General features: G+C 37.0%; 2 protein-coding genes across 7 annotated transcripts in view; one reads left to right on the top strand and one right to left on the bottom strand.

Moving 5' to 3' along the window:
* Positions 1-6,111, bottom strand: part of rbpjl (recombination signal binding protein for immunoglobulin kappa J region-like) — a 40,416-nt gene extending 34,305 nt beyond the window's left edge. The window contains exons 1-3 of one of the 2 annotated variants that reach the window (XM_041981056.1): positions 5,891-6,111; positions 5,333-5,424; positions 292-436 (exon numbers count right to left, since the gene is read on the bottom strand). In XM_041981056.1, coding sequence (XP_041836990.1) covers positions 292-436; positions 5,333-5,369 — 182 coding nt within the window. In that variant the 5' untranslated portion in view covers positions 5,370-5,424; positions 5,891-6,111. The remainder of the gene's footprint in view (positions 1-291; positions 437-5,332; positions 5,425-5,890) is intronic. The other variant, XM_041981057.1, reaches the window with a different exon arrangement.
* matn4 (matrilin 4) lies at positions 105-27,943 on the top strand. 5 transcript variants are annotated; one of them, XM_041981051.1, is made up of 18 exons: positions 105-344; positions 10,373-10,460; positions 13,520-13,659; positions 14,809-14,984; positions 15,094-15,252; positions 15,458-15,689; positions 16,746-16,868; positions 17,317-17,439; positions 19,005-19,127; positions 20,551-20,676; positions 20,966-21,088; positions 21,968-22,090; positions 23,577-23,674; positions 23,831-23,962; positions 24,164-24,347; positions 24,443-24,595; positions 25,834-25,938; positions 26,365-27,943. In XM_041981051.1, the coding sequence occupies exons 3-18, from the start codon at positions 13,578-13,580 to the stop codon at positions 26,421-26,423; spliced, it is 2,121 nt and encodes a 706-aa protein (XP_041836985.1). In that variant the 5' UTR covers positions 105-344; positions 10,373-10,460; positions 13,520-13,577; the 3' UTR covers positions 26,424-27,943. The 5 variants fall into 5 exon arrangements, with proteins under 5 accessions (XP_041836985.1, XP_041836984.1, XP_041836986.1 ...); XM_041981050.1 differs by lacking the exon at positions 10,373-10,460; XM_041981052.1 differs by lacking the exons at positions 10,373-10,460; positions 19,005-19,127.

Raw genomic sequence — 27,943 nt, 5'->3', positions numbered from 1 at the left:
ATTTCAGTAGCAGGGGGTGGGGTCTCCCCCTCCCCTAATATGTCTCCTCCTGGCATTCTATTACCTCCACACCATCTCTCAACCCTGTCATTCCACTACTGCGTAAGTCCTGAACGCATTTTCACGTCCAAGCGCTCATTCCTCATAACACGGTGAGGAGTTTCTCTGAGAAAGGTTGGGGATAAACTACAACAAAACGTGGCCTCTTCTCTAAGCCGGGGCACTGTGTGTGTGTGTCTTGCGAGACCTTTTGTGGCGGAGGTGAAGAAGCCAGCTGGTCATCGGTCTTACCTGCTCCATCCGCCGGTCCTCGGTACGTCGTGTCCGACCTGCAGCGTCCCCAGGTGAGTGAGCGGGCTGATCGGATCGGGGGACAAAGGCAGTGGGTATAACAGAGCGGGGTCTACCTGGTGGAATCCATGGTGCAATGGTGGCTCTGGCAAGACGAGACAAACAGTCAGATTTGTTTCACAGACAAAGCTGACTGAAAAACGGGACACGTTCTACTTTTTGACCATTAAATACATTTTATTTAAAGTAGCCCACAATTAAAAACAAAGAGAATACCCAAGACATATGGACTAAGCAAAATGGTGCAGAATGAAAAATTATGGAAACAATTTGTAAATTAAACACTAACCATAATTATTGTGTTGCCCTAAATGCAGTACAATAGGCTACTTAACTTAATAAAGTTTTGTTCAGAAAATTAAAATTAATCTTTGGGATTAAACTTTTCTGCCTTTTGCGTCAACGTCTGTGAGTAAACCATGAACCCAAAGACCCCGTTGGATTGCTCTGGGCTGCAGAGATGGATTAAAACACTGATTCCTTTGATTTGGTTGTGAAAGATATTTCATTGCAGGAAAGATCTGATAAAATGTCCAGTCAGATAGCTCCCTTACTAAAAAGCATTAAATTACAGAACATATATGAACAAGTGACAGTGAGGTTTAAAAGAGGTGTGAATGAATGAATGTGAAAGAGTGCAACACTTTGGGTTCACACTGGTTGCCTGGAGGTGATGCTCTGTCAGAGTAAAGCAAATGGATCAGTAATCAGCCCGTCTGAGCTGAGACAGGCAGACAAGTTTACAGTCATACAGCAACAGTCAGTCAGAAACAGCACATTAGCCTGTAAGAATATTAGTTCTGGTCATTTAGACATATAAACAGTGGTGATACAGTCAGACTTGGATATGAGGTTAAACAGAATTGGTTTTACTAAAAAAAAGGATACTGTTGACAAGTGTGGTGTTATTCAGTCTTAATATCCTTTGATTAACTGATTTAATTGAAGCTATTTTCACAAAGGTAAAGGTGAAATTTACAGTCCTTTCCATTCTGTATCTTTTTAATTGAGTTGCTCATGATTATTATACACATTTCTCACTGTATTAACTTCTGTTACTCTTTATTAAACTTTAACAAGATGATGCTCACTGTGAGAGAAATACACACCATTATTTAGCCATCAGGGACACACATGCTGCTTTTTAGATTCAAAACAAAAGGTTGTGTGTTTGCGTGCACATGCCATCCAGTGGTAAAGGCATCTAAGGAATCTCTTAGATCTGGTCAAGAATTTCATATGTGATTTTTTTTTCTTTTAAATGCAAAGTATTACTTTGTAAACCCACACAGGTGGATTGAATCAATCAGCCTAACTCCAGACTAGTCCTAAAAACAATAGCTGTTTCCATGGTAACCATTAATGACACAGCTGCACCAAATGGCAGAAGAAAATACATAAATTACTTGATGCTGGCTGATGTAGTGCAGGGATGAGAAGAAATACTTTCATGAAGCGCTTCTAAAATGAGGCACTGACAGCATCATCGGCCCGTTTCATTTAGTAGAGGTCAAACCTGGAAGAGTAATTTCCACATTTAAATGTTATAGGTGAACTTGAGTTCTTCCAAAAGATAAACCCCCTGTTGTGCTGTTATGATTTGCTTTCTGCATCTGCTTTGGCATTGGAATTGGAATTGGTAAAGTGGTTCTACTGAAGGTGACAGAGAATTAGACATTTTTGTGCAATGAATGAATTCCAAGCTCCCTCATGCTTGCAGTTTACTGTTGGTCACAGTAAAGGTATAAATCCACCCTCAGGTTGATATACAGTCAGTGAGGCAGGCAGGAAGTAATTCAGTGAGACAGGCAGGCAGGTAGACCGTCAGTAAAACAGCCAGGCAGTCAGAGAAACTGCTAACAGTAGCAGAGTCAACATCTGTTTCTAATCTAAAGCTACTAACAAGAAGTGCTGTGTCTTCATCTCAGTATGGGCTCCAGCTGTCACTCAACTCCCAAACCATCTAAAGGACGGACCACAGCTCACTGCACAAATCTGCTCCTCTCTCTTTGCTCTGCACACTTTTCTACCACTTTCTCTCTTTTCTTTGCATCAGTGTGTATGAACATATGGTGTACATCTCTGCAGTCTTGCTTCCTGCTCTCAGAACCATGTTTTTACCTCCATGTGAATCCAGCCTGTCAGTCAAACCTGCAGAGAAACTACAAACATGTACATGCAACACCTACTTCTTTAACTATCTCTTTTTTTCTGTTTACCATGTCATCTTTTAATTTCTTCCTTTAATCTCGGTGTTTCTCTCTCAGCCTGAGGAGAAACTCATCTTTCATGACATGCAGATAAGGAAGAATATTATCAGAACTATTAGTTTCACTTTTCAGCCGTGGTGACATCCATAAATGCTTCCAGGAGGTTCAACAGTTATAGTTATGCAAATCAGTCTTATGACAAATTGTTAAAGATGCACAACTATTTTAATGTAACCACTTCATATTAACAGATAAAGAAATAATTCACGTGATAGGTTATATGTGATACTTAACGGTTCACATGGATTTACACAAAATATCCCTCTGGCCCAGCATTGACTTGTGACTCTGGTGCATTGGGCCCTGTGACACTTCGGCCTTGCCTGGTTTTGTTTTTACTCACACTTGAATTAAGTAGCTAAAGCAGTTTTTTTCTGTTCACACGTTAACTTTCCTGTAAGACTATATTTGCCTTTTTATTAAAACTAATTTTTTGGGTAAATTTAAATTAACTTTTGCTTTGCACATTTTGTTTTTAGATTTTAGTTGTATTCCTTTATTTAAAGCAGACAAAAGTTGAAGGATGCAGTAGCAACACGAGGAAACAAAACTATGGCATTGCTGAACAACAGTGATTTGAGATAAACAATATGGTAATGACTTAATTGGTAAATGGTAGATGATACAATAGGTGTAATTCTATTCATATTGAACAGGTTAATCTAATATTCTCTTTTTAGCCAAAGGTACTGAAGGTAGGGAGGCCAAGGCACCACTGGATTCCCCATTATATTTGTTTCAGTTATGGATGTCTGTGTGTTTCCCTTATCCCTATCTGCTGTTATACACACAATACAATGAACAGTTAAACATAAAACCAGGGAATAATAACATTTTACATTTCCTGCTATCTCTCCAGGATAAAGTTAATTTTTATATACTTTTCCTGCCTCCATTTCTGCTGTGTCCATTTTTGATTTTTTGTTTTTTTTTTATTAAAGAAGACCAGCTGGTGTGCTGCTGCAGTTCCAAATCTCTGCATGATCCACCAGAGATTTAGCTGCTGCATCATTAAACAACATGAAACAGTGACTTTAAATCCCAGCATGCCTCTTTTCTGAATATTTTACATGTAATCTCAACATATTTTAAGCTTTTCACTTCATTTCACACCACTCTCTCTATTTGTGAAGTATCAGGACTCAATCATTGGCTTTTGATCAACAGATAGAACTCCCATTGCTCAACCACAGACTTTCTCATGGTTGTTATTATAGTAATCACCATAAAAACTGTCAAGGATTTGACTGTCTAAACCACATTTGATCACAATTCTCCAAATAGCTTTTAAGACACATTGCACAGTTGACAACCAAAGCTATTAGGATTCCTCCTCTGGGCACCACAAATACAACATTTCATTACAAGCCATACATTACTTGTAATGAAACGTGAAATACATCCATGTAGAGAAGATTGATGGGTTGATGTAGCATCTCTGCCATCATAACTAGAAACCACACATGGAATGAAAACCTCACTCAGAGAAATGGTTTTCACCCTTTCATCCCTCAGATTTATCAAGCTAACTCCATCCATCTGGACCCCTGGTTGGAAACAAAGGTCTAGTGTACTGGGCAGCACTGGGGGTTTTTTGTTCAGAATGCTTAGATTAAGCTTGACTGTCAGGCAGATTCAGTATAATGTTGAGTTAGTAAAAGCAAAAGGAAAACTAAGGGATTGAAGGCAGAGAGAACAGCATTATGTATCTACTCTGTCTCACATTAATGAGAACACCTTCTAGCAGTCAGATGACTGTTAAAGCTCTCAGCACATTAACTTTTTCCTAAACACTTCACTGCACTAATACTTCTAAAAATGCAATATTCTTTCCTCAGAGAAGTCCTCAGACAAAATGAGTTTCAGGAACTTTTCAACAGGGCGTCAGCTGAAGGGTCAAATATCTGTCATGTGTCACCAGTTCTCAACCTCAGGGTCAAGACCCCAGTAGGAGGATGTGGGTAATTGATATAATGCTGAAAAAACTGTGAAAAAAACAAAAGTAAAAACTGAACAAAGCATTTCTTTTTACAGTAAGGGCGCATTAAAGTTCTTTAATTGTTAGCTAATCACTTCAAGTAAGTCACATTACCACAAACAGGATCAAATTCTTTGTGATGGAATCTTTTTTTAGGACTAAAAGCATTTTTATCAGAATTTGTGAGGATTGCTTATATGCTGCATCACGTCACAGGATTCATAATCAAGCAGGGGAAATACCTTCAGTCAGATATCAGATATATATTGTTTGCTTAGGATTAATGAACTAAAACCTAATAAAAGTAATCATGTTCTTTACTGGGTCACTGTTCAGTGTTCCTTACATGTAGTTGATGAGATAATGTGAAAGAGTCAGATTAAGGAATATTAAATGCATGATACTTGGGCCACTTTTTTCCATTCGTAACATACCAGTCTGTAATCTGTTGGCTGTAAAGTGATACATTATTAAAAATCTTTTCAGTAGTGGAGTAGTTCATGAATGTAAGAAGCTGCACGGCTGTCAAGTTATTCTGGATTTTTTTTTCTTTTGTTTTTTTTTTTTGCAGCCATTTAGTTGGTTGCAATTTGCAGTTTAAGCCACTAGATGTCCCCATATCCTGTAAAATAGGCCTTAAATACACAACAGAGCTTCTCCCCTTGGTCCCCAGAAAACTGCTAACAAACACAGTTATTGAAAATAGGAGATTACGAAATCAGCATCGACTCACCTTCCCTGCTATCATTCCCAACGTCCAGCTTATCCATGATCGTCTGCTGGTTTTAGGATAGGACATTCTCCAGGTCCATGGTTGCTCTGCTTTTACAACATTTTTTTTTATAAACAGTGTTAATATCTTACGTAAAGCACTTTTGGTTGCCTTGTACACAAATAAACCTGCCTTGCCTTGCCTAAATAACTTCAGGGTTAACCATTTACACCAGTTCATACGGAACAATCTAGTGGACAAACAAATGCACACTTTGCCAGGTATGATTAAAGGAGAATAAAATAATGCTTTCACTGTCTAGTAAAGACTCCAAAGTCTGGGGAATTTAATTCAGGCTGCTACTGATTAAACATCAATTTGGCTTTGAGTTCCAGCTTGATGGTCTGTTGAAATCAAATGTCTGTTGTGTCCAGTATCTGTGTAAGCTCATCTTCATTGTAATTAATAAAGTATTCTAAGCCAAAATACTCTGACGCATCAAATTTCATTAACATTCATTTTTAGCAGAATAATTGCAAATGAGTAACAATAACAGTTTGTTGTTGTCATGGCGCTTACTTATGAAGTTTTCTTGTACCTTCTTGGTTAAGATGTCCCCAGTTGTTTTTCTGGTCTAACAGTAAAACTTTACAGTGCAGCAGGTTCAGTTTTGGTCCATCCAGAAGTCGCCCATGCTACAGTGCAACATAATCCTCACTGAGTTAAATATTTCAGCTCAGTCAAAACCTGTCAAAGTGAACCAGCCAGTAAAATGATCGATTAGCTTCACCTGAAAAGCTGATGCTACGTTTGTACCTTACAGTTAGACTACAGTAGGAAGGGCTTTGATGGAAAAGAAATTTAAGTGTGTGTTCCTGTTTGCTTTGCATCCCAGATAGGTTATCTGGCCTTGGTGTGTGTGTATGTGTGCAGATATTACTGTACCTCTCAGTTTGTGTAAATAAGGAGATAATCACCTGTTCTTGGTGGCAGATTTCTCACACACACCTTTCTCTTTAGCAAACACATGAAGACAAATTTCTGAATTTTATTAAGTTATTATTTTGCTCTAAAATACAACCCATCTAGTTTTTCTATGTTTAATCACAGTTTTTTCTATTCATGATGCTAAGTCATTTCTAGAAATATGGGGAGGAAGTCTGTGAAACACACATTATAATAAAATCCAAAAATCCAACAGGAATTTCCTTATTTTTCAATTTTGAGAGAGAATTGAAGTTTCATTAGAATTTTTTGTTTGTATGCCTCATTTTATTATACCAATATCAAACATATTCATACAAAAAGGGATTTGTATCTTCTGACACTGGTTTCACATTAAGAATATCAATTCCCTGGTCAGGAATTCTTAAAATGATCTATAATGGGACTAATTAATAACTAATTAATACTAATTTTATTTATAAAAGAATGAACTGTTTGTGTCCTCTGACATATCAGTATTGTAACTGTACTTGAGATGCACAGCATTAATGGGATGATGGTATTGACTATAAATCTGTTACGTTTCAGTATAAATATTGGCCATGAAAACTTTTCTAAGCCTAACTTTGGTCCATTGTAGGAAGAGCTGCAAAATATCTCAGTTTCACTACATATGGGATGTATGACCACATATAAATAATTTAGCTTATGATCATATCTGTATCAGTGTTGGTAGTTTGTCTAAATTAGTCTTTAAACAGTTAGTAGTAAAAGTCTTAAACTGGTATTGCACCTTAACACAATTTAGAATTTTTAAGTAAAACTGCAATTTAAGTATGAAAAAATGCTGTTTTAAGGGATAAAGGATGAACTTTCTCAAAACACTTTATACATATTAAATTTCTTTCTGTAAATGTATTGTTTTGACATTTAATCTTTTAAATGAGTTAATGAAACAATACATAAAGTTAATAAGTAAGATGAGCTCACTGTGGCATCAAACTGAAGGACAGAAATGAAAACATGATCAATTTAACTAAACTCTTAGCAACACTAACTCATGCAGCTAAACAATCCTTATAAGTGTGGACAAATCAACACCAGCAGCTGATGACACACAAATCTTCAACTAACCTACTAGTTTTTACATAAATGGCAGAGCTGATAAGTCTGTAGCTGCAGTGATGGAGGAAGTTTTTACCTTTGAGTACCTTTATCACACGGACGGACATGTTCTGCTGTAACTGTTACAGTCAGGTCTGCTGGTTGCTAAAAACACTTTACATTGTGATAACAACAGGGCTGTGTTCTCTATCAGTCAGCACAGAGAAAAACAACAAGCTTGGTGACAAAAAAAAAAAAAAAAAAAAGCATATGGGGAAATTACTAAGTAAAAACAAAAAAAATAGAATCTGTAAAAGAGCTTTGTTTTATTTCAGGTGATGTTAGATGCCAGTGGAATAGTTTGAAGTCGTATCAGTCAAACTCAACTGAGTAACGATGAACATACTTTGGAAAGTCGGGAAAAGGACTGATCCAAAGCTAACTGAAAACTAATCATGTTTTGATTGAATTATGTCGACTCAGTCCTGCTTTAGGTCTGTAACACGAGCATGCGCTTTGATTTAGTCTTTTTTTCAAGTGAAGATCTGTTGAAATATCATATGAATCTTGTCAATTTTAATTAAAAACATAAACTCACTGACATTGAGGAGTGGAGAGTTGAAGCTGAAAACAGAATTTTATTTAAACAAGACATATAAACGTCAACAAGCGAATGGACAGGATTTCTTTCTCTAGAACTCAAAGGAGTATTTCATACAGCAGAGTTCTCCAGTAGCATCAGGGCTGAGGCAGCTCAACATCCTGTTCAGTGCAATGTGTTCTGCAGAAGTCACATAGTGATCTCGGTGTCAGGTGAGGGCTCCTTCTGTCCACTGCCTGCACTTTTAGTGAACATTGGGGAAAGTGCAGGGGAAATCTGGAAAATGCATTAACGTGCTCATCTCCCCAGGGGGCAGTGCTAACAGGAAACACAGGTCTGATATTGTGTTGTTGTTTAAGTTGCTTCTCCGCCCACTCTTTTTAAAGAAGTGATCACTGATCTTATGTGTGTTTGTTTATTTGAATGAAAATAAATTGCTCAAACAAGAGAGATAACTTAAAAAAATCAGGCAAAAAAGTAAATGTAAACTTAGAGTCAGAGGAAAGGCAGGAGTCTTAGGGCCTGAGCTGACAACCAGTGGAGCATCAGTGATGTCTTTTGCATAATGTGGAATGTAAACCCACATTCAGTGCTGTTGGATCCTGTTAAAATGCTACATCTGTGTTGTGTCTGTTTTTACCAGAGGTCACTGATTAGTCTGTCCTGCATAATGAATGAATGCATGATAGAAGAGACAGTTGTGAGAGCAGAAAGCTAATCGCTAATACACATGTCATGAGTAGTGTATGTACTATACTGCATCTGTAAATCATGCCTTCATTGTTAGGTTAAAGTCTTTGCAGTGTGTTTAAGTGTTACTTTATTAGTTTAGATGCTTGAGGAGTTTAGAAGACACAAAAAGGGCCTTTCACTGCATTTTTCTTGTCAAGCTGGGGTATAAGAGACTTAAAAATATCTGGAATTGGAGCCTGAATTAAATCTTTTTCTTGGAGATAAGAGCACCTTCCATGACTGAAGTTACATTAATCGACAACATGTAAAGATGGAGTTAAATATTCCCTTTTAAATTACATTTTTAAGAACAATTAATCAAGTAATATGTCTCTAGATTAGTTTATAAACCATTTTACTTTTGTATCGTTTAAAAACAAAGGACATAATTGTCTGATGACACCAACTGTCATGTTGAAGCCTGACATCCAGCAGTTCGGTCTTTGAGTAGGCAGGCTGGCATCACTTATTTGTCTATCATGAAATGCTTTCAAACTATTTCACCCAACTTTCTTTCTTTGTTCTTATAACTACCAGGGAGGTTTCTCTTCTTCACTGTGTCCATGCAGCAGGACCTGAGGCAATTTGTAGTTTGGAAAACTTCTTTAATGGTCTTTTTACTTCCTGTTTCACAGCAGGAATCATGAACAACAGCTCTTAATGTTAGGCTCTAATCACTTAAACACAATATGAGAAAAGGACTGACAATGAAGCTCAGGTTTGTTGAGCCAATTGCAATGGAGAAAAAATTTGACTCACTAATCGCTGGCCGTCTATTATATGACTGAAGTGATAAAATGTTTTTGTGAAGGGATGCTGTTCTTCAGGGAGCTCCCATGTCCCCAAAACCCGTAACGAATCTTTCAAACTGGTCTAAACTGGTCTAAATGCACATGTTGTGATTTAGTTAAAGCCAGGACAGAAAACCTGGACAATAATCAAGTTGTTTCAGTCCAATCGTGTATGGTTGGTCTGTAGGAGAGAATAGTTTCCCTTGGGGTGGATTTTGGACCCTGTAACTTTGTACAAAAGCAATAAAATGACTTTTTTTTTTTTTTTACCCTTCCGTATGTCCATTAAAAAACAGCCTGATAGAAATTTAAAGGTTTATTTTTACCTTTGGGGCTTGAAAAGACCTTTTAAGAAACGGCCTCTGTTTCATCTATGGTCTTGCATGCCAAAGTCAGCATGGGCTCCTGCATTTCTCACCAAGTAGCTCTATAAACTAAATGGTTGGTTAATACTCCAGTATGTGGCATCAAACTGCTCCACAAACATTTGGCTACTGTTGTCCTTAAATTTCATACTCAAAGCACATTTTCTTTAAGATTTGAAGTTGAGTAATGTGACCATCCAGTTGACCACTCTTTCATCTTCACAAGATAAAAAACCGTTCAGTGGCTTAAATGTGCATCACAAGTGACAGTTTACGTTTTGTTTTATAAATGAATAAAGCTTATTTTACAAGGTAACAAGGAAGCACATAGTTGTAATTTGTTTAAAGTGGTAATTAAGGGAAATAGGATCTCCATTTCCACATTTAACAGCTAAGTAAAACACACTGACATGTAGCTCAGAATCACCACAAATAGCAGCCTTCACCGCCGTCCAGTCAATGAAATGTTTGACAAGAAAATATTGGGTTGGAGCTGAATGATTCTCTTTGTGGATAATTATAGAACATATGCTGGTCTCTGAGTGGTGGCAGCAACGTGTGTGTCTGCAGTGCTGAGCAGCAGCAGCGGGATCGTAGTGGATTATTGTTTGGTAAGTGGATGCTAAGGGAGACAAGAGGGCTCAGAAGGGGGCTGGCTGCTGCCGTTCAGGTACAGAAAGTCCTACTGAGGACCCTTTGTCTCACACACGTACTCACATGCATATATAAGTTTCAAGTTTGTCTCATTACTGACACCTATGGTGAAAAGACATATCTGTTTAGCTTTAAAGCATATTTGAAATTTATTGAAAAATTTCAGGATCAGTCTATTTGATCCTTTCCACAATATTTTCACTGTGGTTAGTTGTCAGGTTAAAAAATACACTAAGTCTCAAGATACTGCAGGTTGTGGTTGGCTTTAAAAGTAATTATTTTTAAAAAGAGAAACCAATTTTAAGGTTTGATATGCAGTACAGTGGGAAGTAAGTGTGGCTGTAACCTAGAAGAACTGTCATCTGACATTTGGAGGGCCTATTTATTATTATTATTATTATTATTATTATTATTATTATTATTATTATTATCTCTGGCTACCCCAGACCACTTGTCAGAGGCAAGACACACACCACATTGCCTTAGATGGGTTCATGGTTGCATATGTTTGATGTATGATGGAGAGCTGCATACCTTGTAAGCCTGCACAAAGTTCGAAGTGTTTTGTAAGTGTGAATTAGTGAATGTGGCTTGTAATGCCAAACATGTTGAAGTGGTTAACTGAAGTAGATTTATATTTAACAATAATTAAATATTGATGATACAAAATATAAGAGATGAAATAATATTTTTGTCAAAAAGTTCTCACCAGTTATAATTTTTCTGCTTGTTGGAAATCCAGCTGTGAAGCAGCAGCTGGTCTGGTGCACCTGCATGTTAGTTTATTTTCATAAACTCAATAAAACACTTTTTTTTTTTTTATTAAAAATAGTCCTGTAACAAAGAGAAAGACAGGACCAGGGTCAAACCGGCTCTGGTCCAAAACACTGGTACTTTGTCATTAGATGCTTTTAAAAAGCCATATAAAGCTTATCAAGGTCTTGAAAAAGTGTCTAATTTTCCCAAAGGTTGCTAGGTAAGGTGAACATAGGGATGGCATTCACTGCTATGGAAGACATGCATATGTTAATGTGTAACAAGCAAGTAAAAATCTAAATAGCAGAACTTGTGGGTCTAGCCTTTCTTAAAATACAGCATTCTGCAGAGAAAACCTTGAGGACTGGCATTCATGTGCATGTTAGAAAAAGTTGTACCATGGAACTAATATTGTTGCAGGCCAAGCACACCCTCCTACCCTGTGAAAACATTCACAAAAATTGGTTATGGGACATGAACAAAAAACCCAACATATTGTGTTGCCATCTAAATCTCCTCAGAACCCAATCTGATTCACAATCTGCAAGATGGACCTGATTCACTGAGGTTTCAACATATACCCTAAATGAGCTAAGAAGCTAATTTGAGATGGTCACTGCCAGAATGTAGAAATAAACCTAAAATCATAAATAATGCACTTCAGATGTTTGGCTGACCCTCCATTAACTGCGGAGATGCTCCTGAAAGTATTTGGACAAGAATGGAGGTGAAGAGAGAAAGTGGGCACAGAGAAAAAGAGCAGATGCCGCAAAGTAAGACAACGAGACAAACAGAGATATAAACAGAGACATAAACAGAGAAAAGAGCCTTTGTGCTCTGCTACATCTGTTGACTCATGGCTCTGATCACAGCCTGGCATGACCATAATCTCTGGCTGCCAGTCAGGCAGTGATAAAGTCCTAAAGGAGCGTTTCTGTGGACCTTAAGATGGGGACATGACTTTCATGGTGCCTGTTTGAATTGACCGAGTGCCCTGAACATAAACACATTCCAGACATTATCATTACCCCTCTGCTGCTGAGCTGATAGCCTACAGGGATACTGAGAGACATCCAGGCAGATTGAGGACTCTGTGTGTGTGAGCCTTCCATTATGAGGAATTGCTGTGCACCTTAACCAGGTGTTTGCAGCCAAATGTTTTATGATGGGGCAGGACTGGAATGTCCCACTGCAACACATGCCTGCCTTGGCCATTATTATCATTACACAAACATTGAGGGCAGGAATTTCCACACTCTCCACTCACTTTGATAGCACTATTAGATCAACAGAGCCAAAATGGCACAAACCTCAAGAGATACTGATGAATAGAACAGAAAAAAAACTTGTTTCCATATTTTGCATAAAAGCATGGAGGAGTGTTAACAAAGTGAAAAAAGCCTGATATTCAGTATATTCAACAAAAGATGCATTTGCATTGCTGCCAGGCATCCACAACTTCCATTGTATAACATTAGGAGTCATAGAGATGCAATTGAGTTGTCATGACTATGTTTTAATTATTGTGTGAAATTAGGATTTTTTGTGTGTTTTCTTTAACCTTCCATTGAGTAATTAATATATGAAAAACATAGCAAGTGGTCTCCTCAGACCTCCTTCTTGTTGCCCTGCTATGTTATGACAGCAGCAGAAGGGACAAATACTAAACGCTGCCTCTAGAACGAGGCACAGCCACCATCATGTAGTGTTATAAAATATGAAGTTAAAAAAAGGGAGTTAAGAGGAGTTTGAATTAATTTTCAAGTGTAAAGTTCATATAAAATTTCTAACCATTTAAAATGTAAAGAAATTTCCAATTAAAATGGATTCATCTGTTTTCAAAAGGGTACAATGACATGCATTTTTTTATGGAATAAAAAAGATCCGAAATGACAAAAATGGTTGTTGTTCCCATTGGCAAAGGCTACTTTTGAGTTCTTCCTATTAAGCTACTTCTTTATAGGTCAAATTAGAATTTGACTTATGGTAGTACTTCTTGGAAGTAATTATTGTCTCTTTAATCCCAAGTATGGAATTATACCAACCCCAAATCATAATTTTCCATATGAAACCCTTATAATTGAATCAAAGGGTTGCTATAACTTCTGTAGTTATGCACTTCTTCTCTGTTGAGTCTCTAGGTAATCAGTTCCAGACTTCTTTTAAATTAAAAATGGGCATGTCGACAATAAACTTGCACGAATTTTTACAATGCTTTCTGCTTTGCCCCTGACTCACCCACCACCATTCTTCCTCACAGCTTGATCCAGTTCCAGCTGAATTGAGCCCAGTTGCAAAAGACAATCGGCATCTGCAGGATGAAGATGAGGCAGCTCAGAGCATTAAGTTGCTTTATTCTGCTGACCGTGGTCGTCCTTGCCACAGCAAGACCAAAAGCAGGTCAGTCTGTCGATTCTGTGAAGGCATTACTGTAGAATGACAAAAATTTAAGAGAGTTCGTTTATTAATTTTCATCAAAATGTTCTAAATTTTCTGCTTTTTTTCAAAGGGAAGTTGTTAAATCAATACAAAAACATTAAAGATTTTTTTCTATTTATGGATCTTAGTCACATATAGTCACAAGAAGTATAATGAATGTAAAATAAAAGAAACTTCTTTAGGAGGTGACAATGGCGCGGTCTGTAACTTAAGCACCCGACCATGGGAACCATTCAGGACTTATCAGTCCAATGCATTTAACTGAAACTGCAACTTTACATCGTACTGCAACAAAGTTGAACAAACGTATACAGTGTGCACATAACATTTAAGTGTGATTTACATTATATCAGCAGCTGGCTTAATTAAAATGGCCAGACAGTAAACTTAACGACTTCTAGTAGTTATACAATGTTAGAAACCAGCTATTGCTCAAGTCTGTTCAAAAACCAAAACCAGATTACACAACAATCTCACGTCTTCTCATTCCGACATCAAGTCTCTCCTGTTATTACTTCCAGTTTAAGCTCTCTTTGTGGAGAAATTCTGGATGCGTATTAATCAAACAATCCATTTCCAGCTCATAAAGCCACATTACAAACCCAGGCTCGCCTCATACCTCATCCATAACTGTAGAGGTTTTTATAAACCCTGATGATGTTACAAAAGTGAGTCAGAAAAATTAAAGACAAAAACAGGTGCCCAGTAGCAGCTGAAGCCATGGAAAAGTAGTTCAGGTGGTAAAAGTGGTGTAAGTTATACTCGTGCACAAGTAAAACCTCTGCTGCTTCTTTGTTTGAGACAAGCATGAATCTGAAAATGACATATTTCTATAAAAAATCAGCTTATGAACAGTTTATTGTGCTCAGTGGGAGGACACTTTGTTTAAATATGTATACTTTTTTCACCATAGAGATGTTGCATCCAAAGCCACTTTACAGTTACAGCCACAAGATCCAGCAGAGGAGTTAAACCTTTGTTCAGGAATAATGAGTAGAACTGACGTTAGAGTCATGCTAAATATCTTCAGTGATTTCTTGCTAACTACTCTGCCATGCATTTTATCAGCATATACAACATTTTCGTTCCTTATTTTAATCAATCTTTCAGGTCTTGACCAAAAGTGCAAGTCTGGTCCGTTGGATCTGGTCTTCCTTATCGACAGCTCCCGCAGCGTTCGGCCACATGAGTTTGAGACCATGAGGAAGTTTATGATTGACATCCTGAACACTCTGGACATTGGACTCGATACTACCAGAGTGGGAGTAGTTCAATACTCCAGCCAGGTACTGCAGGCCCACATAATCATAGTTTCTTTTTTTCTTTCACTGCACTTCTTTAACAAGCATGTTTAAAAGCAGATAGACAAGAGACGTTCACCTCCTTTGTCCTCAGGTTCGCAGCGAGTTCTCTTTGAAGACCCACAGCAAGGTGGAAAGCATGATGAAAGGCATCAATGAGATCATTCCCCTCGCTCAGGGTACTATGACTGGGCTCGCCATCAGATATATGATGAATGAAGCTTTTACCGTTGAGCAAGGAGACAGACCACGGGTAATGAAGACATATTACACCTCCCATGTCCCACCCCAATGTCTTAAATCATAACAAAGCTTTTATTGTCTCAGTTTAGTGTTATTTACCTTGATTTGCTTAATGGAATCCGAAAAACTTTGTATATTGTGAACATCAAATATCTTACTGATGCAATAATACTATTCCATCCATGTGATCCCCACCCACCTCCCACCTTCTTAAGGTCCCTAATGTGGCTGTGATCGTGACAGATGGACGTCCTCAGGACCGGGTGGCAGAGGTAGCAGCTGAAGCCAGAGACAAAGGTATTGAGATCTTTGCTGTGGGCGTAGCCAGAGCTGACATGACATCACTGAGGGCCATGGCGTCCCCACCTTTTGAAGACCACGTCTTCCTGGTTGAGAGTTTTGATCTTATTCACCAGTTTGGACTACAGTTCCAGGACAAGTTCTGTGGTAAGACTGCTGGAAAAGAAACAAACTCACTCTTTGTAAAGATCTGAAGAGATCACCTAATACAGAAACAATATTTCTCAGTTTCTGGAGTCTTTAAAAGGTTGTTTGCTTTTAAGGGAAACTTTCTATCCACAGTCACATATAATATATAAAGAGCTTGGCGTCTGATTGACTAGAACCAGCTCATTCTTTATCTTAACTTTTTCCTAACATTACATTGTCAGGGAGCAAAGTAAAGCACTGACTGCTACATGAACAAAAACTGTACAAAATTAAATCACTCTACTGGAATGTGAAAACTAAAAACCCAAGACAGCATTAAAATACAGACTTTAACACATAAAACACCTGAACTTTGGGGAGTCATTCTTCCTGGATTTGACATAATGTTTTTTTTTAAAGTCCCATCTGAACCTGGCCTTCACATTTAATTCTGCTAATGTTTTACTTTTATTTGAAGTCATCTTAGCATAAGACATGTAAAAACCTGAGACCATGACTCTAAAATTGAAAAGTCATGCAGTTGGCATCAGATAGGGCAAAGCTGGATTTTATGTAATGAAAAACACAGAATGTCTGCCTGTTAAAAAAATAAAAAATAAAATGCCCCTGTCCATCTCACCCCAAAGAGTGTGATACTTTTTCATAACGAAACTCTTCAAATGCTTAAGTACCAGCAATATATATATACCTCCTAAAACAAATCAGTATGCCAAAATAAATCTGCTTTAAAATACCAAATGAGGCATCTGTGGCTGTGAAAAAAAATGGTAAGGGAGTTAAAACATCTAACAGCAGAAATCCATGATAGATGATAGAGCTGAAGCTGATAATGCCCTCACTGGGTTTGCAGACGGGTCATAAAAAACAGGAAATATATCAACTCGGAGGAGTCCTTTTTCTTGCAGTTTTGAGAAACAAAAGCAGCTGCTGCAGTTATTTAAGCTAGAGCCTCTTTTGGATGGGAATAAAAATGAGAAAAGACTGATAATTACCACTAAGTTAAATAAACTCAAGCCGGCATATATGCTGATTTTGGTTGCATCTGTGCTGCAGGTGTAGATCTCTGTCTGGAATCGGACCATGGATGCGAGCACATCTGTGAGAGCTCCCCAGGCTCCTACCACTGCCTCTGCCTGCCAGGATACACCCTGAACGATGATGGGAAAACTTGTGCCGGTAACAAATAGATTGCCAAAGTCAAACATGTACACATTCATGGAAAATATAATAAGCCTTTCCATTACTAATGAAACATGCTCAAAAACTGCATATAATCAAACATTACACTATTGGTATGAATAAAAATGTAAATTTGAATTCATGTTCAGATTAATTCAAGATGAGATTTATTTGCTATCTGTAAAGGAACAGCATAGAACCGGTGCATGGTTCCCAGAGTCAGCTTTGTAAAATATGTCAAACTGCGTATGCATTTAAATACACATTATATAAAAAGATATTTACAAAAGCTAGAGATGGATCTTCTTACTGATTCATTCAGTAAAGAATAGAATTTTGAATATCAAAAACAAATTAGCAAGTATTTATTTAGCCAATGTTCCTGATAATCTTGCATATTGTGTGTGTGTGTGTGTGTGCATGTGTGTGCGTGTGTGTGTATTAGCCATTGATCTGTGTGCTCAGGGAAAGCATGACTGTGAACAAGTCTGCGTCAGCTCTCCTGGTTCCTTCACCTGCGACTGCAAGAAAGGATACCAGCTGAACGACGACAAGAAGACCTGTTCAAGTTAGTCTCACACAGACATACCATCTTTAAACACAGCAGTGAGACACATCTCAGATTAACTGATAGCTCCTGGTATATTAACAGCTAAAGCATGCTTTAATTATTATAAAATTCATTCGTGCTAAACTAGATTCTTCCTCTGCTTCTTTATCAAGCTGTGTGTGGGATTGCATTAAGTTCTTCTATTCCTCTTGTTTGTCATAATTTAAGTGTTTTTTAGAATTACATTCAATGGAAAATGATGAAATGTAGAATACTCGTAGAAAACTGCCTAAAATCTTTAAACTAAATACAGTCAGGATGCTGTGGTTTTTATTTTTATTTTCTTTTTGGGGGTTAAGTGAAGTGTCAAGCAAACAAGGGATGTATCCTGGACATCTTTATGTCCATTACCAGTTCACACTGCAACATCCTGGTCAGGATGTTAGCAAGATGCCCTTAACAAATGGTTGTGTATGAGTAATTGGTGTTTCACCTGACGCCAGTCAGAGCACTCTTTATTTGTAGAATCAGGGGCAAAGTCTGATGAGGCAGAAAAGAGGTTCTCAGCAGAAAGCCACAGCAAACTTAAAAAAACTGAATGGCTGCTCAGATTTAGTCACTTTTGCATCAGACAGTTGTTTTACTTTTTCAATATTTCTTGTAAAAAAATATAAAAAAACTCTTACTGCATATGCACAGTGGCTGCACTGCGTCCTTCTGCTGATGGTCTGTGACTAATAATGCAATCCTAAAGTACCAAGTAAGAGACAGGGATAATTGGTGGAAAAAGGCCTGAAAAATGCAACCACTTGGGTGTTTCAAGGTTATGCTAAAGTAATGCTCAGCAGTAGGAATCCATAGTCTGACCCAACTCCTGACTGATGTGGCTCATCAGCAGCATACAGATAAAAACCACCATGTGTAATGAATCAGAGCAACACACATTTTCCTTTTGAGATCTAACTTGTTTTAAATAGTGAAATTTTTCCTGCATGTGGCCCCTTTTGATAAGCTTTTAGCTTAGTACCCCTGTCAGAAGTCCCACCTGATTCTCCAAATGGAGAGAGCTCAGATCGATGTCTATTGCATGTATAGTTAATTTTATTTGTTTTGTACTACATCACCATAAATACACACCAACTCCAAATCAAGAAAAATGTCCAGGTGAGATGAGAAAGCTCTAAGAGGCTTATAAAAGACATCTCACCAAGATATTCATTGTAAGTTATTCCATATAATAATGTAAACTGACATAAAACACATAAAAGTAAAATGAGATTACTTGGTGGTGCATAAACTTTGTAGTTATAAGTACTTCACAGAACCACACTTCACATTTTCCCAAAACACTACAGTATTCAGAATGTCAGGAATAATAAATAACTTAAAAATGTACTTATTTACCATAAGTAAAAAACAATATATAAATAGTTTATGCAAATAAAAAAAATAGCTGAAGTTGCTTCAGCTTGGATGTTTGCTTTTTTTGTTTTAAGTAGCAGAAACATGAATGCACTCCCACACATTTTGGTGCTGCTTTTTGCGCTCTGCTGCTGATCGGCCTGCTGCTTTTCTCCCTGCAGGGATCGATTACTGCTCGTTCGGAAACCACAGTTGTGATCATAACTGTATGAATGTGCTTCTTGGCTATATCTGCAGCTGTAAGGAGGGATACAGGCTAATGGGTGATGGCAAAAGATGTCAGGGTAAGTGGGAAATATAAAAATACAACCATGATGTGCACTGTAGTTGTAATGGAGGTGAGAATCAGAATTCATAAAGAAGAAAAAGAAAGCACCGCCTAACCCAGCAACTAACATCAATGCCTGTTTTGAAAAAATAATATTTTCACCTCAGGCCCATTATGATTATAATATTGTATTAACAAACAATTTCACAATAACATTATTTTTATTGATTTGTTTATTGCTTTTAACTATTACAGCAGTAAGTATTCATTGCTTCCAGACTCATAATGATGCCAAACTGTAGCAGCTGCAGTGTGTGCTTGCCTTTCCTTTTTTAATCTGATGAGTGCTCACATGATGACAATTAAAATGACATGGTTGTTAGTTCCTGCTGCATTTGGTTGTAGCGTCTACCCAACCAAAACAAAAATCTGAGACAGGGTTTCTCAATGGGGACGCAGTAGAAAGGAAGGAAACGCCAAAAATATCAAACCACTTCATGCTGTGTTATTCTTTCACCTAAAATCGTTATTATCCAACATCAGGGCAACTTGGAAGTCTCCTACCATGGACTCTTACCAGAGAAAACAGGAAATGGAAATGATTAATGTAGCAGATATTGTGAGGATTTTATCACTGCTTGACAAGGACAGCAGTTCATGATATTTAAATCATTTGAGTTGGCAAAATTAGGCTATAAAAGTGAAAAGGATTTCTCATTTCCTGTGTACCAATAATAATTAAGTACTGTTGTGGAAAAAAATTAAAAACTATCATTTCCTCAGGATACAATAACTGATGCATTTTTTCATATCTAGCAGCACTGTTGGAAATTAGGGGGCAATTATATGCAGTAACAAGACATTTCAACAGCGACACACAACTTGATACGTGTCCACCAGGCCTCCCGCCGGATGCACGACACTAACATGTTGGTACATGTTCATCCTGCAGACTCATTCACAGATGCTGCAGAGTTACATCGAAACACCTGCAGCACAGGATCCTGTTGACAGGAAATTAAGACAATTTACAACCTCTGAGTAACCAAAGACTTGCTGTTCCCCAGAAGTCATGCACACCTTCAAAGCAAAAGCGCCATGTCATGCTATAGTCAGTTTCAGCATAAAAATGTCACCTTTTCTGATTAATCACAGTTTAAATTCAGGGGTCACGTAGAGGTTCATGTATGTGTGAGCCATAGTCAAGTTTATTTTTTACATTTTCACAACAGGTTTGATTTGGCCATCTAATGACAAACTATGATTTTTGCAAGATTTGGTCAATGGAATATTGTTTTTATTATTTGGTATTGTGTCAACCCATTTTATCTTATCAATAGCACTTTCTACAGAATTCATGGCTCAGTAAATGCTCATGGAAAAAAATAAAATTCAACACACAACATCTTTAACTTAATATCTTTGTGTGTGTCATTCAGCCATTGACCTGTGTGCTGAAGGAAAACATGGCTGTGAACAAATCTGTGTCAACATGGCACCGGGCGTCTTTACCTGCGACTGCGACGAAGGATACAGACTAAATGAAGATGAGGAGAGCTGCGCACGTTAGTCAGGCCTCTGCATAAACACACACATGCATAGAAGTACATACACCAACAAAACATTCAATGAAGGTGAAAGGATTCTCTGAACAATTTTAAGACAGAATATAAATTATTCATTATTTAAAAAAAACACAGTGTCATCATATGATCCTCTTGCTTTGCAAGCGCTTTGGCTTAGACACATGTAGAACCTCAAACACACACCTCACTAAATCACAGATAATGTTCCACTTTACATTTATAAGTTATAAATGGGGAATAACTTTTCATGTGTGTGTGTTTTCCTTAGCCATTGACCTGTGTGCTGAGGGGAAGCACGACTGTGAACAAATCTGCATCAGCGCTCCGGGTGTGTTCACATGTGACTGCAACAAAGGATTCAAACTCAACAAGGACAAGAAGACTTGCACAAGTTAGTGAAACATAACATTTTGTATTTTGTATTGGCACTGAATTTTAAGACAAATTGCTCAACTATTTTAAATATTTGTTTACTCTGGATAACGTTTACTCATTCAGTGATAGTGGATTAGAAGAACTGAATGTTCAGTGGTTTCCTTTTAGCCTCTCTGACTACTGAAAATAGTCACAGTTTAGGCCAAAGTCAAACTTTTTCATACATAGGCTTACGTACAGGCTACATTCACTCACTGCTCACTTATAGACCATGAGGCCTACAGTATGTACTGGGAAAAAAAATTGTTTGTTGTAATTTCTACAGATTGCAAGGAAGACCTTCTTTTAAATTTGAACAATTTATTAGATTTTTTTGCAGCATAAACACATAACTTATATAAACTTGTATGACTTTATTTAGGGTCTTTGTTAACATGAGTGCAAATTTCTATCAAAATTTAGAAACATTTGTCAGCGCTAACACAGTTGTTGCTGCCTAGTTGTGAGCATGTATTGCTTGGTTACCATTGTAATTTTCTGGCTATATTCAATTTATTAAAAAAATAAAATATCATGAACAATACCTGTGGAGGCATTTTAAATCCTTTGACTTTGCTTGCTGTGACTGTGCATTCATCTGTAAAGCATCTGGGGTAGCAAAAAAATTTCTCAACTCAGGAGGTTTTTGTTATTATTTATTATCTACTCAGTTTGTTTACCACTGTTTTGAATGGTTTAGTTTTGTTTCTATTAATAACACATTCTTGGGTTTTTTCCTGCTGGGAGCAAAGATGTCCTACATTGGTTAAATGTTGTTGTTGCCATGCTTGGTTTGGATACTTCTGTGTCTCAGCAGGCTTTCTGTAATTTGTGTTTATTTACTTTGTGGTTTCAGACATGGAAATGTGTAACTCTGTGGAGCATGGCTGTGAGTACCAGTGTGTGAACACTCCTGGATCCTACTACTGTATCTGTCCTGAAGGGCAACTGCTCCAAGAGGATGGCAAAACCTGTGGCAGTGAGTCAACTTGCTGGACTAGAAGATGATCTGTATACGTATTGAGTCATTTGATCTGTTTGAGCAATTGCTGCGTAAAGCTAGTGTGTACAAATGAGAAAAAGTTGAGTTTGGACATCATTCGGATACTACAGCTGCAGCTGTTTCAGGCTCAACATCATTGATAAGCTCATTAAGGATTCACCTGCAAAGGAAGGGTCAGTGGTCATGAACTTTAACTGCCAACTGGCTGATTACTAACAGCTGTATGACCTGAAGTTTCTGGTACCAGGATGTTAATCCGTTTGCTTCCTGTGCATTATGGAGTGGGACCATGGCATCCTATCAGACTGAAATCTGGGGAGTATTTTGTGGGAAAAAGTTTTAGGTGGCAAGTCTCAAGTAAAGTAGCATTCATGTAAATGCCAGAACTCTTGTCTTCCCAGTAGAAAACAAACTACAATGGTTTAAATGTTGTGGGTTATTGCTGTATGTTCCTATAATAACAAAATACAGCTTGTCCTTTGCTGACCTCTAGATAAACAGGTCTGCAACTCTGCTGTATGTCCTGGAACAGGGATCTATACTGCTTATATTAAGAGAACTCTTCTTATTAATTAATGGGGAGAAAAACGGGGAAAAAAGACCCCAAATAAATCTAAACCTGGGATTAGAATCAGAATAAAAATAGAGGCAGTAATGTCTCAGAGCTGAAATAAAGATGGATGACAAAATGAATCAGATGATTTCTAAAGCAGCTCAGCTTTGTCTGGGAAAACTGGCAGGACACTGAAGATCTTTTGAATGTTCTGTCCCTCTGGAGAGGACACAAGAAACACAATGTGTCTGCTAGCAGCCTCAGACGGTACATCACATGATCTTTGAGGCATCGGATATCCATATTTGTACTTTTGGACCTAGAGTCTAGACTTTTTGTCTTAGAGTTATTAGCAAATCAAATCACAGTTTAGTGAAAGTTTTTAATTTAAATATTGATTTAAAAATCTGTGGCAAATAAAAATAATTTGTAATATTATCCAAATAAAAACACTTTCGTACTTAATATTGTTATTAAACACCAATAAATCTTTAACATAAATAGAAAAACTTAAACAAACCATTTAAGCATTTAAGTGAGTTTTTATTGTTGAAAAGACACATATTTTCGCTGGAATATAAATGTGTTATATCTGTTCTAAATGTTGCTGAAAACTGAAAAAAAAATAGAAGCCATTTTATGTTCTTATATCTGTTTATATTGTCAGTTAGATAAGACATGGTTTGCTTTCTCTGGTTTGATTTGGGATTCTGGCTTGTTGATTTTTGAGGGCTTTTTGTGTTGAAGCATTTATTGAATGTTTAGTGTTTTATTTTGATTTTTCATGTCATATTTTTGCCATCGCAATTAAAAATTATTCTGCACTATCTAAATAAAACCTACCATTCTGAAGAGTGTAAATCCCCCATCCCTCAGTATTTATTGTCAGCCTACACTTCTCTTCTTCAGCCTGCAAGTCTGCAAACATTGACCTGGTTCTTCTGATTGATGGCTCCAAGAGTGTCCGCCCTCAAAACTTTGAGCTTGTCAAAAAGTTTGTTAATCAGGTAGAACCTATTTTCATACAAATCTTCTTAAGTAAACTCAACAATTTGACTCACAGGTCTGTAAAGTATATTAGAAACAGAAAACCGTAAAAACAGTACAAAGTGTTGATGTGCTTCCTGTGAGACTGGTATTTCTCATCTCTTTCTGTACTCCAGGTTGTGGACTCTCTGGATGTGTCTGCTCACGGTACCAGAGTGGGTCTGGTTCAGTACTCCAGTCGGGTTAGGACAGAGTTCCCGCTCAACATGTACCACACCGCTGAAGAGATCAAAGCTGCAGTAATGAAGGTAACAGCACAGACATGTGTAAATGCGTTTAACTTCGAAGTATAAAGGAATCAAAATTGTAGCTCTAACCGCAACAATTTTTCCACATAAGTGTGTTTTGATTTCAACTTTTAAAGAGGCTGGACCAAACAAGTAGCCTCCATCACATTTTGTACCCTGTCCAGCCTTATTTTTTGTGACTCACAACATTTTTACGTTTAGGTTGAATATATGGAGAAAGGAACAATGACAGGTCTGGCCCTCAAGCACATGCTGGAGAACAGCTTCTCAGAGGCGGAGGGTTCTCGTCCAGCCAGTCGGAACATCCCACGAGTCGGACTGGTTTTTACTGATGGACGATCCCAGGACGACATCAGCGAGTACGCCAAGAAGGCTAAAGAAGCAGGTGAGACCCAGTTAAATCCTAATGTCTATACCTTGATTGACTTTGAATATTAAATTTCTGACTCCATGTTTTTATGTTTCTGTGTACATACACAGGCATCACCATGTACGCTGTGGGTGTCGGGAAAGCTGTGGAAGATGAGCTTCGTGAAATTGCATCTGAACCTGTGGAGAAACATTTCTATTATACTACTGACTTCAGCGCCATCAGCACCATTGCTGAGAACCTCAAACTCAACGTCTGCCCAGGTACAAAACTGCAATGCAGAACATAAAAGAGGGATAATTACATCTAAACATTTCTGCAATTTCTGCACAGCATAGTATCAAATGAAATAATTATTAACCTATTAATAAACATTAATTTATTTTACCAGTTCATTATCAATTTAAAATAGAACAGAAACATAAAAAACATTGTCTTATGCTTTATATGTGTTATGTCTAGGCTGAAAAATCTCTTCAAAGAAGCAAATTTGATATTTTCAAGTACTGCATCAGGAACTAAAGCAGAAGTAATTAACTCTAGTGCAGCCCTACTTCTCTTCCCCACATCTCAAGAAAAGCCTTGTGTTTAACTTCAAAACAATAGATGCAGTTCATTCTTATTTGCATTACAACAACTATTGTCATTTTGTGGCATCTCTGAATTACACACAAGACAAAGGTCCCTTGGTGTCACTGCCATTATACACAGGCCTCAGCATTATCAAGCACAGACAACAAACTCTCCCACAAAACTCTGAAGTGTTCCTGGATGTTTCAACACTTTCATGCATAGAGGTCACTGTACAAAGCTGTCTTCTAGTGAATGCATGTGTGAGGATGGTATATTTGTAAGTTAGTCACCTCATTAGACATTAGTGAGTTATCCAACACTGATGACAAAATAGATATATAATATAATTATAATATAATATAAATTTATAAATATATTATAAATAAATTATATATACACACACACACACACACACACACACACACACACGCACACACACACTGTAATTACCAATATCTGCCTTAGTGTTAAACAGGAAAAGTAAATGAGACAGCTATATTTTTAAAGAATAGATAAATATCACATAAATAACATATTTTATTTTATAAATGCTTTCATTGAATAGAAAAACAATAGATAATTTTTTATTTTGTTATTTTGATGTCAGAATCCCAGTTCATTTTATTTTAGGGATGCATAATGATTCCTTGGTCTGTGGCGCCATCTATTGGTGAAAGTACAACATGACAGAAAATAAAATGCTATGACTTAAGTTTTCACTTTTTAGGAGGTCCGAGCTATCATTAAAATGAACTAAATATCTAAATAAATAAATTAAATATCAGCATTGTTAAAACAAATATGTTAATTTGCAGTTTTAGAAAATATGAAGGATATATATATATATATATATATATATATATACACACACAGTATGCACCTAAAATATATATTTGTGTGAATAAATGGACTATTTACCTCTCTGCAGAGGAGAGTCAGGGGGAGATTGAAGTGAAGGATCCATGTGCTTGTGAGAACCTGGTGGAGTTCCAGCAGGCCACCACGAACAGCCTGGAGCAGCTCACACAGAAACATATCCTTTAAGAAAATTAATTAAAAAAAAAGAAATAAATATATATATATATGTAACCCAATATAAGTTGCTCAGATAAGCAACTGGGATAGCTTTTCTGATTTTTTTTTCAGTGATTAATTAGAATATTTTGAAGGTGTGAAACAGTAAAATAATCCATGAATTCAGTAGTATGACAAAAGCTTTGATATCTTTTAATCTTGTAGTTTGATGTTAAAATATTTAGTTTAAAAATGATGACCTCGAAGTTGAGGTGCTGCCTGCAGTTGTTCTTATTTCTCCTTCCCTCTTCCCAGTCTCTCAGTTCTTGATACATCTGTGCTTGTGCAAAAACTACATAGGGTTTAAAGCTAATGTCACAAGTATTTAGATGTTTAATTACAGTTGACGTTTGTATTTTTTGTTTTTCCTTAATCAACCGTTCACTGGCCGCAATGACCACACGTCTGGAGCAGCTGGAGAATCAGCTTCTCTCCAGGAAGTGATCTGGTCGTCACAGTGAGGTAACAGGATGGCACAGAAGAAGAATAGTGAAGAAGAGGAAGACGCCACATCCTGGCAAAATCATGTGCCCACCCCCTATGTGTCTTAAGGGTGGGTCTTAAGATGTGGATAGAAGAAATCAGAAACATTTCACATCAGTTCACAAATCTTGGTGTGTTTTCATAAAGCTTTTGTAACATTTAGTAGCTCTGCTGCCCTTCGTTCATGCAGGGGTGTGAAAATGATCTTACAGTCTGTGATATAGATCCAGATGTTTGTTCTGTTGTAGTAATAGATGACATACTCTGCACACATTTTTCCATCTAACACTGAACAAAGTAGTTTTTACAAAACACTATATTTAATTAGAATGAATGCACAGACATTAGCGTTCCTCATACCGTATTCCTACAATCTACATGCACCATTAAAACAAAGAATGAATTCAGTTTTTTTTTATCTCTTTGTCTCTCATCTGTTCAGTTCTGTAGGCATGCTGACTGACTGTAAACAAGGTATAATAGGTGGTATGTAGATATAAGAGATCAGTGTAGAGCAATAAGTTTCCCTACATGGTGGTACATCAAAGTCACAATCTACCTGTCTGCTTCTCTTAGTGCCCTATTTATGCTTGATCTGTTTTATACGTTTGTTAAATGTGATGTATTTATAGCAGATTTTTTTTGCTTTACCCAACATCAGAATAGTAAATAAAGAATTCTTAGAGGGAGGAGCAAATTAGAAAATTTTATTTGATTATCCCCAAAAATATAAACCTGGCCTGGGTCACTTTAAAAAAAGTTTCTTTTGTTTAATTTTTAGAAATCATTCTTTAATCCCAGACCTGAAGAGCCAGAACTGTTTAAGAGGAAACTGACTTAAAATTTGAAAAGGGAATTTAGGAAAGTATTGTTGCTCTCTAAAGCTGAGGTCTGTTTTCCGCAGACAAAAATGTCTTGCAATTTGCCTTAGATTGTTTTAGGAATTAGGAATAGGGATCAGTAGGAAATGGTCTTTTACTACTATTTGGCCTTTCTTTGATACACCAGATATTTCCGTCACCCTGCACTTTGAATTTTTATTTTTTTACACTTCATGACTATGTGTAAACTACATGCAGTTAAAATCCCCAAAGTTTACCACTTTATTCTTGACCATTGCAGCTGGAGAGCGCACCACCTGTCAGTGTAAACATAGTTATCAAGAGGAAATCTTAAAAGACCTTTTATAATATACAATTAAAATAAGTTTAAAAATTAACATAAAATCAGTGTCTCTGTGTGTTATCATGGAATCCTTCATCATCCATGAGAAGCTTTACTGTAAATTAATATAAATGACTTATGCTAGTGTAGGATGTCTAACTTTTGCAGTTTTGTACTAAAAGACGACAATAAATTTATAGCCATTATTATTTGAATTTCTGTATGTTTTTGTATATTTTCTAATAGCTACACCTTTTTGTATTTTTCTAATAAATCTCTGTATTACAGCACAGAAGGCAATAAAGGAGTGAACTCTG

This window comes from Melanotaenia boesemani, chromosome 3 (genome assembly GCF_017639745.1).
Source record: "Melanotaenia boesemani isolate fMelBoe1 chromosome 3, fMelBoe1.pri, whole genome shotgun sequence".
NCBI lineage: Eukaryota > Metazoa > Chordata > Actinopteri > Atheriniformes > Melanotaeniidae > Melanotaenia > Melanotaenia boesemani.
This window is presented reverse-complemented; position numbering and strand designations above follow the sequence as displayed.

Excerpts from the sequence above, each read along its gene's own strand:
- matn4 (XM_041981050.1), top strand. The coding sequence starts at position 13,578 with ATGAAGATGAGGCAGCTCAGAGCATTAAGTTGCTTTATTCTGCTGACC. Across the intron at positions 19,128-20,550 it reads TGATGGCAAAAGATGTCAGG|CCATTGACCTGTGTGCTGAA; the intron begins GTAAGTGGGAAA and ends TGTGTCATTCAG. Across the intron at positions 22,091-23,576 it reads GGATGGCAAAACCTGTGGCA|CCTGCAAGTCTGCAAACATT; the intron begins GTGAGTCAACTT and ends TCTCTTCTTCAG.